General features: G+C 41.3%; 1 protein-coding gene across 2 annotated transcripts in view; it reads right to left on the bottom strand.

Annotated features, from left to right (window-relative positions):
- Positions 1 to 14,884, bottom strand: part of scyl1 (SCY1-like, kinase-like 1) — a 30,828-nt gene that overhangs the window by 6,579 nt on the left and 9,365 nt on the right. The window contains exons 3-16 of one of the 2 annotated variants that reach the window (XM_057850801.1): positions 13,225 to 13,332; positions 11,549 to 11,775; positions 11,305 to 11,395; positions 10,397 to 10,552; positions 10,042 to 10,200; positions 9,673 to 9,780; positions 4,765 to 4,878; positions 4,519 to 4,674; positions 3,818 to 4,006; positions 3,638 to 3,713; positions 3,059 to 3,253; positions 2,845 to 2,984; positions 2,673 to 2,762; positions 2,306 to 2,593 (exon numbers count right to left, since the gene is read on the bottom strand). In XM_057850801.1, coding sequence (XP_057706784.1) covers positions 2,306 to 2,593; positions 2,673 to 2,762; positions 2,845 to 2,984; positions 3,059 to 3,253; positions 3,638 to 3,713; positions 3,818 to 4,006; positions 4,519 to 4,674; positions 4,765 to 4,878; positions 9,673 to 9,780; positions 10,042 to 10,200; positions 10,397 to 10,552; positions 11,305 to 11,395; positions 11,549 to 11,775; positions 13,225 to 13,332 — 2,097 coding nt within the window. The remainder of the gene's footprint in view (positions 1 to 2,305; positions 2,594 to 2,672; positions 2,763 to 2,844; positions 2,985 to 3,058; positions 3,254 to 3,637; positions 3,714 to 3,817; positions 4,007 to 4,518; positions 4,675 to 4,764; positions 4,879 to 9,672; positions 9,781 to 10,041; positions 10,201 to 10,396; positions 10,553 to 11,304; positions 11,396 to 11,548; positions 11,776 to 13,224; positions 13,333 to 14,884) is intronic. The other variant, XM_057850802.1, reaches the window with a different exon arrangement.

Genomic DNA, 14,884 nt, shown 5'->3' with positions numbered 1-14,884 from the left:
TTTTATGACAGCTTGCAGTCTCTGAGGGATGGACTTGATGAGTATTCATCATCAATTTGGTGCCAACTCTCTTTGATTGCAGTTGACAGATCATCCTTGCAGGTCGGAGCCTTGCTGTGGACCTTTTTTTTTTCTCAATTTCCACCACAGGTTTTCAAAAGGGTGGAGATTTGGGCTATTTCCATGACATTGACTGGATGAGTCTCTCTCCAAGAAATGCTTTAAAAGTTTTAGCTCTATGACATGGTGCACTGTCATCTTGGAAAATTAGAAACATATTTTCAATTGAAGGGATAAGAAAGCGGTCTAAAATTTCAATGTAAACTTGTGCATTTATTCAAGATTTAACCACAAACATCTCCCCAATGCCTTTGCCTGACATGCAGCCCCATACAGTGCCTTGCAAAAGTATTCGGCCCCCTTGAATCTTGCAACCTTTCGCCACATTTCAGGCTTCAAACATAAAGATATGAAATTTAATTTTTTTGTCAAGAATCAACAACAAGTGGGACACGATCGTGAAGTGGAACAACATTTATTGGATAATTTAAACTTTTTTAACAAATAAAAAAACTGAAAAGTGGGGCGTGCAATACTATTCGGCCCCTTTACTTTCAGTGCAGCAAACTCACTCCAGAAGTTCAGTGAGGATCTCTGAATGATCCAATGTTGTCCTAAATGACCGATGATGATAAATAGAATCCACCTGTGTGTAATCAAGTCTCCGTATAAATGCACCTGCTCTGTGATAGTCTCAGGGTTCTGTTTAAAGTGCAGAGAGCATTATGAAAACCAAGGAACACGCCAGGCAGGTCCGAGATACTGTTGTGGAGAAGTTTAAAGCCGGATTTGGATACAAAAAGATTTCCCAAGCTTTAAACATCTCAAGGAGCACTGTGCAAGTCATCATATTGAAATGGAAGGAGCATCAGATCACTGCAAATCTACCAAGACCCGGCCGTCCTTCCAAACTTTCTTCTCAAACAAGGAGAAAGCTGATCAGAGATGCAGCCAAGAGGCCCATGATCACTCTGGATGAACTGCAGAGATCTACAGCTGAGGTGGGAGAGTCTGTCCATAGGACAACAATCAGTCGTACACTGCACAAATCTGGCCTTTATGGAAGAGTGGCAAGAAGAAAGATATCCATAAAAAGTCTCGTTTAAAGTTTGCCACAAGCCACCTGGGAGACACACCAAACATGTGGAAGAAGGTGCTCTGGTCAGATGAAACCAAAATTGAACTTTTTGGCCACAATGCAAAACGATATGTTTGGCGTAAAAGCAACACAGCTCATCACCCTGAACACACCATCCCCACTGTCAAACATGGTGGTGGCAGCATCATGGTTTGGGCCTGCTTTTCTTCAGCAGGGACAGGGAAGATGGTTAAAAATGACGGGAAGATGGATGCAGCCAAATACAGGAACATTCTGGAAGAAAACCTGTTGGTATCTGCACAAGACCTGAGACTGGGACGGAGATTTATCTTCCAACAGGACAATGATCCAAAACATAAAGCCAAATCTACAATGGAATGGTTCAAAAATAAACGTATCCAGGTGTTAGAATGGCCAAGTCAAAGTCCAGACCTGAATCCAATCGAGAATCTGTGGAAAGAGCTGAAGACTGCTGTTCACAAACACTCTCCATCCAACCTCACTGAGCTCGAGCTGTTTTGCAAGGAAGAATGGGCAAGAATGTCAGTCTCTCGATGTGCAAAACTGATAGAAACATACCCCAAGCGACTTGCAGCTGTAATTGGAGCAAAAGGTGGCGCTACAAAGTATTAACGCAAGGGGGCCGAATAATATTGCACGCCCCGCTTTTCAGTTTTTTATTTGTTAAAAAAGTTTAAATTATCCAATAAATTTTGTTACACTTCACGATTGTGTCCCACTTGTTGTTGATTCTTAACAAAAAATCAAAATTTTATATCTTTATGTTTGAAGCCTGAAATCTGGCGAAAGGTTACAAGGTTCAAGGGGGCCGAATACTTTTGCAAGGCACTGTATCATCAAGGACGGAGGGAATTTTGATGTTTTCTTCAGGCAGTCATCTTTGTAAATCTCACTGGAACAGTCCCAAACAAAAGTTCCAGCATCATCACCTTGTCCAAAGCAGATCCTTGACTCTTGACAAGACAAAAGACTAACATTAAGTTGCTGGGTCCACATGGCTGAATAGATCCTTTGGTTTGTTTCAGAACAATGATTTCACAATGCATTGTCCAGCGATTGTACACGATGTAAATCATTGATGACTTCAGAATAAAATAAACTAGTCTTGTACATTTGAACACTCACCGTGAGAGCCACCGTGTTTCTCTGTGCGACACAAGCGAAGAGGTCGCTCTGACTGGCACCTTTGCTGTCCCAGTTGTACTCGCTAGCCAAGCGGACCCCCTCGGGCAGTTGTCCGCTGACCACGTCTGTCTCGTCCTCGGCCCATTCGTTGCCCCAGCCCTCCTCGCCGGCGGAACTCTGGCCCTGGCCCTCTTTTTCATTCGACCAGCTGTCGTCAGCGTCCCAGCCTGAGCTACTCCAGTCTGAGCTCTGCTTTTTTACCGCCATGGTGGATAACGACCTTCCCACCTACATGTGTTGCAGGATACAGTCCGTGCGATTGAGTTTAAATTCAAAATGCTTACTGTTAAGGGAAAAGGGAACCTACTCCTTGTTCACCGGTGTTCTTTTTGGATGATGTTGTGCCTGACCAGTCAGTATTCCAGTCATCCTTTTCAGACCGCCCTCTCTCTGAATCCTTGTGGATGAGGAAGGGTGGCGCCAAAAGGTCAACAACAGAAACCTTCTAATAAAAGTATAAACATTTAAAAGAGCATTACCTCTAAACTCCCCCAATCCTCTTCGTCATCCCAGCGATCTCCTGGCTCCTCATCATTTTCTGTCCCTTCAGGAGTCTGCGAGTGATTCGCAGGGCTTGGAGCAGTAGAACTATATGTCAGGGAGTTGTGTGGACCTTTTTCTACAGAACCAAAAATGAAAAGAAAAAAAAAAATACTCAGGTTTTTGCTAATTTAGGTGTCATCCGCGCCTTACCGGGAGCTTCATCAGTGCTGCCTGGAGCCACGCTGGACGCGTTTGAAATCCCGCCACTCTCAGCTGCTCCACCCGCCACGGTCCCTGGCGTGTTGCGAATCAATTTGGACGTCAGCGAGGACATACCGGTCACAGCCCAGCCGGTCCAGCCGGAAGAGGTGCTGGGTGGTTGAGCACATGACCCAACATCCTTTTCTGAGTAACACAAGGATTTACAAGTTCATGATCTTTCTTAAAGGGAACCACAGACAGAAAGACCTGTAGTTCTTAAAAATGTTAGTATGAGTTATAATAATTTGATATTCAAACCCCTCTTAATGTTTTCGTTTTTATGACATTTGAAAAATTATTGTAACTAGTAGTTTGCCATTGTTTTTGATGAGACAATGCACTCTGGGTGGTGACGTCACTATGCAACGCTCCAGTGTCAATCGTCAACTACTTAAACATGTCGTCGGTTCTGCCCTTCCAATTTGAATCCGAGCGGAAAGTGATATATACACGTTTGCATCTAATATTTAGCCAAAATGATTTGGTTTAAAAAAAAAAAAAAAAAAAAAAAAGGCAGCAGTTTCATACCTATCTCTGCAAGCTTGGTGGGATCTTCTGAAACTGCTTCCAGTTTGGAGATAAAACTTTTGATGGCTTTGAATGTCTGATAGAGAGAAAGCATCAGAAGAGCACATTCAAAGAGCAAACAACATCTGAGACTGAACCATGCATGTTATCTTAAATGTGTACTAAAAGTGAAGAGAGTACCTGCTCCCTGACGCTCTTGTCGGGATCGACAGTGATAGCACAGAGCGTAGGCAAAATACGTGCAGCAATCTCTGTGAGGTTGTAGTAGTTGTGTGTTGCGGCGAAGCCGAGTACGCCAGCAGAACGCGACGCTGCGAAGGGGTCCTTTGTGGCTCGTGAGAAGGCAGATATCAGAACTCTCTGCCTGGTCTATGAAGATGAGGATTCATTATTATTATCATTATTATTGAGTGTCTTGAAATACATGGGAAAGACATCAATTTTAAATTGTTTGATCGCAAAACCTTTTGCAATGTAGACACTATTCTAATGAAAGAGTTTGGTAGCAACCTGTTGGTTCGTTTGTATTTTTAAACAGTGACACCTTTTTAAAACAATATATCGATTCTCGGGAGCATATCAATAACCTTTTGGACTACAAAGTATCGCTATATATCACCTTTTCAAAATTATATTGTCATTGTTTCTGTCCCCCAAAGGGTGATTTAAAAAAAAAAAATCTATAATATTTGACCCTTTGGCTACCAATGACAACAATCAACATCCAAGTCTTTGAATGCTCATCTTTCAGTGCCACTGACAGCGCTAGACATTCAATCCATTTTGACTGGGAGAAATAGCAGCAATCATTCAGTTAAAATGTGACTTTAATCATGTTAAAACGTGATATTCACCTACAGTCACTTCCTACTATGGCTTACCCCAGCATTGAGGTAGGAAGCGATCTTTCCCAGGCAGACAGTGGTGTTGCATCGGATTGGCCCCTGCTCATCCCTGGCCTGCAGTCTAGCAAAGTGGCGCATGAGCTCCTGGTTTAAGTTGGCCTCGTTCAGTTTGGGAGCCAGCAGCAACATAGACTGAGCAGAGGGAAGGTGGGAATTGCTGCTTAAGACAGACATGGATAAACCTCAAGTAAATATTTGGTTGCATTTTGACTGAGCACGTACCTTAACTGTCTGCTCTCTGATGGCTGGGTTGGTATCAGTAAAGCCGTGAACCACATGAGGGAAAATCTGTGAATTCACTGCTGCTTCGTTAAGATACTGAATGAACTGCTCCATCTAGAGACACAAATCAGGGTGAAAGACTATTAAAGGGTGGGTTATATTTAAAGAGCATATGACACGAGAAAAAAAGTCTAAAATGTCATTATTATGTGAATTAGAATCATATTTTGAGACGATTCGACTATATACAACAATTTAGCAAAGCACAGATGACGAGAAATTAGTCTTTTAATCTGCCGGTTAGCCGCGCCTACCATTATAGGGCTTTAGCGTCCCCAACAGGTGGATGACGTCAGCGGTAGACTTGGCTCATCGATTTTACTATTCAGCCCATTGAGGGGAAATTATTCAGAACGAGGAAAACGCGACGAAGAAAGCCGCAAAATGTCATTGTTTCGGTCTCTCTACTCCAATATTTTTACAGGATATTCTTTTTACCCAAGTATTTTTCCCCAATAGCTATGTAAATGGCTTGAGAAGGACCAGTCAGCCTGTTGAGGGGGAACTATTCACGACGAGGAAAACGCGACGAAGAGAGCAGCAAAATGTCATTGTTTCTGTCTCTTTACTTCAATATTTTTACAGGATACTCTTTTTATCCAAGTATTTTCCCCAATTGCTAAATAAATGGCATGGTCATGACAAATAACAGTCTTGTGCTGAATGGAATATGAAATAATAAAAATGCATTCATTCAGGACGACATGGCAAAATTACTCCATAATGGTCAAAACTGTCGACTTCACCTTTACTGTCGCACCTCCCGAACGATATTTTATGACACCTAAATCGGACATATGTCATTTCCCTTCCCCGGCTTCGGAGAATGTAAACAAACCAGAAGGCGTGACAGCTAGCCGACATGCTAACCCGAACCGAGTGATGTTTCAAAGTCTTCAAAGCGGAAAATCACACATAGCTATCCTGGATTATTTGACATGACGACCCGGTTGTCGAATGTCTTAGCGGATCGGCAAACCGCCCGGCGGAGAGCAATTTACAGTTCGTTCCCCGGAGGAGGGTGTCTGGAGCTAACGCAGCTAACGTGCTGCTGCTAATGCATTAGGAGAGCTTTTTACATGCCTATCAATGATCAAACGTAAGTAGTCCTTCATTTAAAGGAAGTTTGTAGAGTTTACTTTGTAATCGCTGTATTCGTATTTGACATAATACAAAACAAGATGTTTACTCACTTCCTCGTAAGTCCAATGGTCCCACAGTAAATATCCACGGTGAATGGGAACCTTTTGAAACTCCAAAAAGGCGCATACGCCTCTCCCTCATACAGAAGGATTTTTCTGCAGCCGTTTGGCTGGCATGATGCGAAAAATAAACGTATTAATCCGCAAAATCGGCTGAATCCTTCGTCCTCATACACAACAGTACACTGTAGCGTGAAGAGGCCGTCTTCTACCGTACACGTCACAGCGCCCTCCTCCTTAATGCAAGACCAAAGCCAGAAGTCACTCATTTTTCTGGCGCGGGATTCAAAAAACTAAATAAATATAGCGATCGCTTCCACACACATCCAAGCGGTCCATATCATTCAGGAGCATAAAATACCGCGTGTATTATGAAATAAACATGCTTTTTCGTGTCACAGGCACTTTAAGGCCACACTGACCAATTAAATAATTTTATATTAGCTCTTCAAAATAATCACGATTTAAGAGCCGATATATGCTTGAGAAGGGATGGGCATGGTGTAAATCAATGATCCCGAACCACCGGGCCGGGGAACGGGACCGGTACCGGTCCGTGTTTCATTAGCTACCTGGCCGTAGAGAAAAAAATTAATACTTTGTTCACGACCACAATCTGGCCTGTGCCTCTTGACACATCAATATGCCTGTCTACTCTATTAACTAATACGAGTAGAGATTTGTGTAGGTCGCCATCCAGTGGCTGGCAGTCTTTACTGGGATGTTTGCACACCAATAGACCCTACTCACATGACGTCACAACCACGCCTCCGCGCCATATTGTCCGTCAGCTCGTCGGGTTTAAGCATTACCGCTATGTAAATTCCTCCTATTATGGTGTGTTTTTCTGCTCGTTAACATTAATAATCAGAATGGTGAAGGCGTGTGTGGCGGTTGGTTGCAATAACAGAGAAGATAGACGGAGAGACTTGAAATTCTACCGTATTCCGAGAGAGCCGGAGAGGAGAGCGAGATGGACTGCTGCAATTCGACGAGAAAACTGGGCACCAAACGATCACTACAGATTATGTAGTAGTCATTTTATAACTGGTAAGATGCATTTAATATATATTTAGAGGGTTTTGGGCTGACAACCACAATTAAGATCATTGCGAGGCTAATCGTCGACAACATACAGTTTCAAATTCAAGATGCTTATTTCTTCCACCATCATTATTTTTTGAATAATATTTAGCTGGTACCAAGTGAAAGAAGTTAAACAGGTGTGTCCAAACCTTTTGCAAAGGGGGCCAGATTTGGTGTGGTAAAAATGCGGGGGGCTACCTTGGCTGATTTACATAGAACAATATATTTAAACAAATTTTAGCAAGCCCTTCTGTGTGTCACATTTGCTTTATAATTTTTTTAATTCATAATTTCAACAATCTCGTCTTTGTGGCGTTCTCTTTCGACACTCGGGCTCTTGCGAAATACTGCTGCTGTGAAATTTAACTAGCTTCAAGTTGCTATAATTTCTCTCTGCATATCTTCCCTGTAATGTTGTCGTAAATGTCAGCGTGTCTTGTTTGGTAATATTGCGTCACATCGAACTCTTTGAAAACAGCGACTGTCTCTTTGCAAATGAGGCAGACACAGTTGTTGCGTGTTTTATTGAAGAAATAGTCTAATATCCACCTATCCTTGAAGCGTCGGCCATCGCAGTCAACTTTTTTTTTAATTGATTGTCGCCATTTTAGAAAATTGGAAGTAAAGGGTCACACGGGGTAATGTTGGTTAGAGTGTTGCTCTTAAAGTTTTTCAAACTTTCGTGAGAATAGGCTGACTTTGTGTGGACAAGATAGTTGTAGATATCAGGGTAGCAGATGTCAGGCAGAGATGGCAAAGACAGGGGGTTGAAAAATATTGATTTAGGCATCAAATATGGATCTGGTGAATGGATAGACTGAAGCTTTTCCACATAACGCCTTTTATGCAACGCATCCAATGAGTTTACAGCGTCTGAAAGCACCGGAGCTTCCATGAATTGCACGACAAATTGAAACCATTGGAAATATGGATAAACACTGACGGACAATATGGCGGCCGGATACAGCGACACGTAATTCTGTGATGTTGGTGAGTAGGGTCTATAGCAGCCCAGCGTCAGTCAATGTAAACAGTAACATTAGTTTTATGGGGAAAATGCCACCTGCTGAGCCAGAAAAGGAGCCTATAACCAAGTCCATTCTGCATAATATGTGGCTAAAAGCTAGTAAATGAGGCAACAAAAGCGAATGCACTGAGAGCATCATGCCTCGTGGCGAACCGTATTGCTAAAGCCAAGAAACCTTTCACAATTGAAAAAGAACTCATTATTTATGCCTGCGACCAAAGTTATTTGCCGTCAAGTTTTAGGAGAGGCCGCTGTTAAAAAAGGTTTACTCAGCATATGGCAGTCCTTCGCAAATAGTGGGGTGGGCCCCCCCAGGAGGGCGCAGAGCGATGCCAGGGGGGCGCATGTGACCTCGGGGAAAAAACTTTTTGCCGTACTAGAATATAGTGAAATTAATCATCCACTCAGTGGATGGCAGTGGCCCTCTCATTTTCAGAGTGTGCATAGTATTTTTGGACCAAACAAGAGCACACAGCAAACAGCAGGAGATGATTTGAAGAACTTAGATGAGGAAATATGACGAAGCGTATGTGGCGTTACGAACAAAAATGTTGAAGAATAAGTATATTGTAAGTTGGTATGTATTACTTTTTTTATGTGAACAACGACAATGCTATGCAGAGGTGTACTTATAATAATTGTATATATATAAAAATGAAAAATAAATGAAATATAAAAAACCCTTTTACAGTGGCAGCAGAGTTGGGGGGCGCGAAAAGTTTGCGTCTCCCTGAGAGGGCGTAACTGAAAATAATTGAGAAGCACTGGCGTATGGTGAGTTACATTTTCCCCACAATTAATGTTCGTTTTCAGCCTCGTCATGTTATTTTATATTTATTGTAATTTTCCGCCACACATTGCCGGACCGTGAAAAAAAGGCCAACATTACACTGGTCCGTGGTGCAAAAAAGGTTGGAGAGCACTGCTGTAAATGACACATTTGGCTGTCAGAAAGTTTTTTTTGTGCAAATATCAGTCTTCTCCATCCTCTAATATGGCAATTCAGATGCAGTTTATACAAAAAATATATACAAGGTGTGTCAACGTTAAAAGCATTAATGACGTATTCAACGGATTAATCACACAATTTTATTACAATCCATACAAGCGCCTGTATTCATTTCGAATGGTTATCAGAAACGCAGGACATGGAGAGTGATCAGGTTTTCCCCAATTCTAGACATCAGAAAAACTAAATTTAGTTTCTTTTTAAATTAGTTAAAGACTACATAATATGCATGATCATTATATGGCTTTATCGAGGATGAGGAACCTTTTAGAAGTCGGAAAATACAAAGAAAAATGGTCCAGTGACTTTAGAAGATAAAATAAAAAAACAAAAAATAAATTGGGTTAAATAAAAGTATAATATGTGGGCTTTCAACAAGATTATTTCCACTTTGTTGCACATAATAAATGTCTTTTGGTCTTTCCCTTTAAGAAATATTCTCATTAAAAAGTAACTAGCCAGTGAAATTCCACTGTTCTGCGTATGAGAGATTTTTCCATTGGAAACTTGCCACGTATGAATACCTGCTGGAGCAGTCGTATCCTCATGGCCCGGTCTGTGGATGAAAACATCTTCACGATGACTGGGATGATCTTCTGCTGGTATTCTTCTGCAGATAGAAACTTCCCCACCTAGTTTACATTTTTAAGACATTTGAGGGCAAACGTTGGGTTGTGTTTTAAATGGGGTCTAAATATCAGTTCACCAAAGACTAATAGCTGGGAAAAGCATTTCTTAGAATGGAATTTAAGGTCTAGTAAAATTATTTTGATATCTTTCCAAATACATGGAATATGTTTGAAGATGAGTGCTGAAAATTTTAACAACAGAAATAATTTCATGATGAATTTCTGACTTATTAACAGATATTTGAAAGCGACAAAAGGACTAACCTTGAAAAGAGGCGTGAGGACCACAGCCCCAGCATTCCCAAACTCAAATGCAGTTAGCAGTTGAGGCAGGACCTTGTGTTTACAGAAGTCTTCCGGGAAAGAGTCCAGGTTGTCACTCAGATCCTGGAAGAATTGCTGCTTCTCGGCCGGCTCCTTGATCTGAGAAAAAGTTATTGCTCATGTTATCCCAAACGTTTTTAAAGAAGACATTCCAATTAACCGTAATCTAAAGATTGCTGTGAATTTCTTGAGCTGGCATCACTACAATCACTAGTCATTTTACAAATATATGAAACTTAATACTGAAACAAGTTATTGTTCAAAATGAATGGCTGCTTTAAATGAGCGTGCAGACCTGGATTTCCTCTAGGAACAGGTTGCTCTCGACAAAGCTGTTACTGAGGAACCCTCCGGGACTTCGGCAGTTCTGGAGGAAACGGGCTGGATTGGGGCGAGCTCGCGGGTTAGCAGCCACCAGCTCGCAGTAGTGAGGAACCAGGGCCTTGGGGATCTGTGACCACAAAGACGAGCATCCAGTAAATTACAGCACCAGAGGAGGGTATGACGGAGTCGTATTCTGCCCAGTACAATGAATGTGTCTGATGATGTTGGAGCTTTTACAATATTCGATAAAGGTGGAGCATATTTTCCCAATTTGTATCTGATATACATTTCATGTTGATTGTACACGGAAGTGTGTTTTTTGTATCCAGAACAAAGAAAAAGATTTGTGTGTGTGTTTGTTTATTTTCGTGCCTTATTGCCAATGATACATTGACATCGCAGCTATAAAAATGAAACCAAGAAATATAAAGTGTTATGACCACTACCACAACTCAGTAAATAATCCTTAATTACATTGAAGAGATCAGTTCAATAAAAAAACAAACACCTCAACATAGGTTTAAAAAAAACATACTTTTTAAAATCACAATATTTTGGAAATTACTGTGATTATAAAAATTATTTTACAGAATCTGTGAGAACTGCTTAAAATTTGAGATTTTACTAATACATGATTAAACAATGGAATTTGTATGATTTGGAAGCCCTGTTTTGTATGTGTGTGTTCATATAAACATTTTAGAAAAGTGGTCCTAAAACGATTTACAAAGCGTGAAGGACACAAACAACGTTTTCGTTGTAACAAAATGCAGTATTTCTTTTTTACATTTATTAGATTATTTTATTCAAGAATACATTAATTATTACGAAAACACGCAACACTAATAATAAGAAAAGAACAGTGTTGTTGGGACTAACCTTTCCTAGTGAACGAAGTGAAGCTGTTCTGCCGAGTGGCCCATTAAACACTTCCCAGATGAGACAGCCTAACCGCCACACCTCCGCACCCCTGCAAAAAAAAAAAAAAAAAAAAAAACATTAAAAAAACATCTTTGGACAAATAGAGGACTACCGTAATTGCCAGTTTGTCATAATTTTCTTGTTACGGTCGTGATGCTACCTCTGCCAAAATTTCCCCAAATTCCTCCGTACAATTACTCACCATTTCTCCCCACTGCTATTGGGCATCTCTGGTGGGTCGTACTTTTCCATATCTGGGTAAACGGCCTTCGGATCAGGAAGCTGGGCCCCGCTTGGGTCACCCTGTTCTGGGGCAACATGGTCTAGGGCCCCCAGCTTCCACTCTCCTGCTCGATCAACAAAGATGGCCCAGAGGCCCAGGTTGTTATGGAGCAAGTGACAATCATTCACCAGGAAACTTAGAGCTTTCTGGAAAAAAGCAAGAAAAAAAGTGGAGCCTAAATGAGTAAGCAATTGAAGAAGGGTGACACAGGTGATCCATAACTACATTGTATACATACATTTATGTATACATGTATGTGTCTAACGGTAATAGAAGAGAAATTCAGCAACAAGTTATGATGATAATGAGTTTGCCTTTTGTATCTTAAGAGTAGTTATTACTAGAGGTCGACCGACGGGACGATATATGGACTTTTTTCCAACATCAGCCGTTTAACAACAACAAAAAATAAGCTGAGAAAAAAAGGATTTTGATCAATTATCTGTGTGGGCAACTGCTGCCGCCGCTGAGTGCTAACTGACGGTAGGACCCTGGAATGACCCTGCTAAAGTAAGCTTCAGGCTTGCCTATTTTGCAAATATTGCCAGATTTTTTATGTTGCATGAGCGGATATGAGATGTTCCTTTAGCCTTTTAAGGTGTTTACGGAGTGATCCTTACATTCTAAAAGTAACTTCTAGCGTTAGCATAGCATTCCCGTTAGCATTAGCATGGCAAGCTCCCTCTTCAAGGGTGGCAAGGGCAGCACAGAAGATCATTGGCTGTCCTCTCCCTTCCCTGATGCTCATCTGACCAAAGCACATGGTCCCAGTTGAAGCCTGGGAGTCTGGGACTGTGTGTATTTTTGTGTGAGACCAAGATTGAGCTTTTTGGCAACAAACACTCTCAGTGGGTCTGGCGTGCCACGAAAGATGCGCATGCTGAAAAGCACCTCATACCCACTGTGAAGTATGGGGGTGGGTCAGTGATGCTGTGGGGCTGTTTCGCTTCCAAAGGCCCTGGGGACCTTGTTAGGGTGCATGGCATCATGAATGCTTTGAAATATCAGGACATTTTAAATCAAAATATGTTGCCCTCTGCCTGAAAGCTGAAGATGGGTCGTCACTGGGTCTTTCAGCAAGACAATGACCCTAAACATATGGCTAAATCTACACAGAAATGGTTCACCAGACACAAAATCAAGCTCCCCCCATGGCCATCTCAGTCCCCAGACCTTGTTTTGTTGGCAAAAGGGGGTTGTACAAACTATTAACATCAGGAGTGCTAATAATTGTGACACACATTATTTGATGTCAAATATTTTTTTCTTTATGTGGGATTTTTTCCCTACTGAATGAATGCACTTGTATTGAAGGTTGGATTTTTCTCTTTTTTCCATTAAGGTCCCATATCATTTGTATAAAAAAAATATTGGAAGCTAAAAAAACACATCTTTTTTAGGGGTGCCAATAATTATGGGGGGCACTGTATGTATTTTGTATTTTTCGTTTGAAAATGTAGGGTGAGGAAAAAGAAAATCATGAAAAATCAAATCAATTGTTTCTTCTTGAAAAAAAGAAATGTAACAGGGATTTTATTTGTAGACCATAATGCCCAGCGCTGCTTCATTGTAACATAAATAATGAGGTAACTCACCACTATCTGGTGCAGACCCCAGGAGACCTCAAGTTCACCAGGATTTCCCTTCAAGTGAACGGCCAGGGGAGTCACTGGTTCAGTTACCAGGTAAAGGCTCTTCTCCGTCTGGAATGAGATTACCACTAGACAAATCTCAACCAAAAAAAAAAAACTAACTAATCAAAATAAAAAATATTCTACCAAAAGAAATGAAAAGGTTTGACGGCTCTTTGTGTGCAGTTTCACGACAACATACATAAATCATTTACCTTCAAAGGGGAGACCAGCCCCATGTATCTGACTGCAGGATATGCCTAATCAAGTACGACTTTTAGTTACCATGATGACCTGTGGGCTGGCCTGTTTTGAGTTACACTTCAGAAAAGTGACCAGAAGACTCATAAAGATCATAAAACCATTACTTGTACTCCCACATGGGAGGAGCATTTCATCATTAGCAACAGCATTAAACTTTTATTAGTATGCGGATTTGTGCATGTGGCAGACAAATACCAAACCTTTATTTTATTGTTACCTTTCACATGTAATACAATATTTGTCAGTTATCAGAAGCGAACACTGATAACGATGTTAGATATCCAAACTTTATCTGTACATCCAACAACAGTGGGACTTTGCTTATACACAGGGGTGCACATAAGTGGTCCACATGCGCGCATGCGTACTGGACGTATACAAACGCGCTGGCCTTCAACGGCTTCCATACGCTTTTGCGTACCGATGGCTGACCACTCTATTTGCGGCGGACACGAGATAATCACTTCTCAAAATGTCGGAGGCAAGCCCCACTGAGTAATTATTTCCGTGTTCCTCCACCCCCGTCAAAGGACAGACGGACGACAGAGACGTCACCGGAGCTACCGAAAAAAGGACTTTTGCTGAAAAGCGGCTGCAGGAGGTACCATGGCTAGAAGCAAATGATGCTCGCACGGATATGTGGTGCAAAATTTGCCGTGAGAATCCCATTGTCGCTGATAGGAGCCTAGTCAAAGAATTTCAGCCATCCAAACTTTGAAAAGCACGAAAAAAACAGAGCACGTGGCAATTAAGGAAATTATCGATGTCAGGCAGCACCCCACTCGCCCTATGGACAAGTGTCGGAATAAAGTTAATGAAGAGCAGCGCCATGCACTGACAAACGTGTTTTTGCTCGCATTTCACAAAGCTAAACATGCACGTTCAATGAGCTCTTATGAGGAGGAGGACATCCCACTTTTACAAAGGCTTGGAGTTAATGTAGGAGCCGCATAATGTCCTTTTTATTTTGAATTAGTACTGCTTTTATGTTTATTTATTTACATTTCACTTCAAAGTAATGGCAATTTTGTTGTGCCAGTTGATGTTAATCAGGCATTAATTGTTAATATAATTAATTAAAGGTATTTGGCTCTAACTAAAGCTTGTCATAATTTTATCGCATCAGGCGGGTCGGCTCTCAAGCTCAATGAGGACCAAGTCACATCTCCAGGTCCTCCTCTGAGAACCTAGGCAAAAAAAATATGTGCACCCCTGCTTATACATATGCATGCTAGGGCTGTTCCAAATGATTATTTTTCTCCCGATTAAAATGAGAGAATTATTTAAACGTGTTAATTATTTTGACATTACCGTGTTAATTAGGAGTAATTAATCATTTTCTAAATTCGGATTAATTAAT

This window comes from Corythoichthys intestinalis, chromosome 11 (genome assembly GCF_030265065.1).
Source record: "Corythoichthys intestinalis isolate RoL2023-P3 chromosome 11, ASM3026506v1, whole genome shotgun sequence".
In the NCBI taxonomy this organism is placed as follows: Eukaryota; Metazoa; Chordata; class Actinopteri; order Syngnathiformes; family Syngnathidae; genus Corythoichthys; species Corythoichthys intestinalis.
The sequence above is the reverse complement of the archived record's forward strand: the minus strand, read 5'-3'. Positions and strand labels throughout refer to the sequence as shown.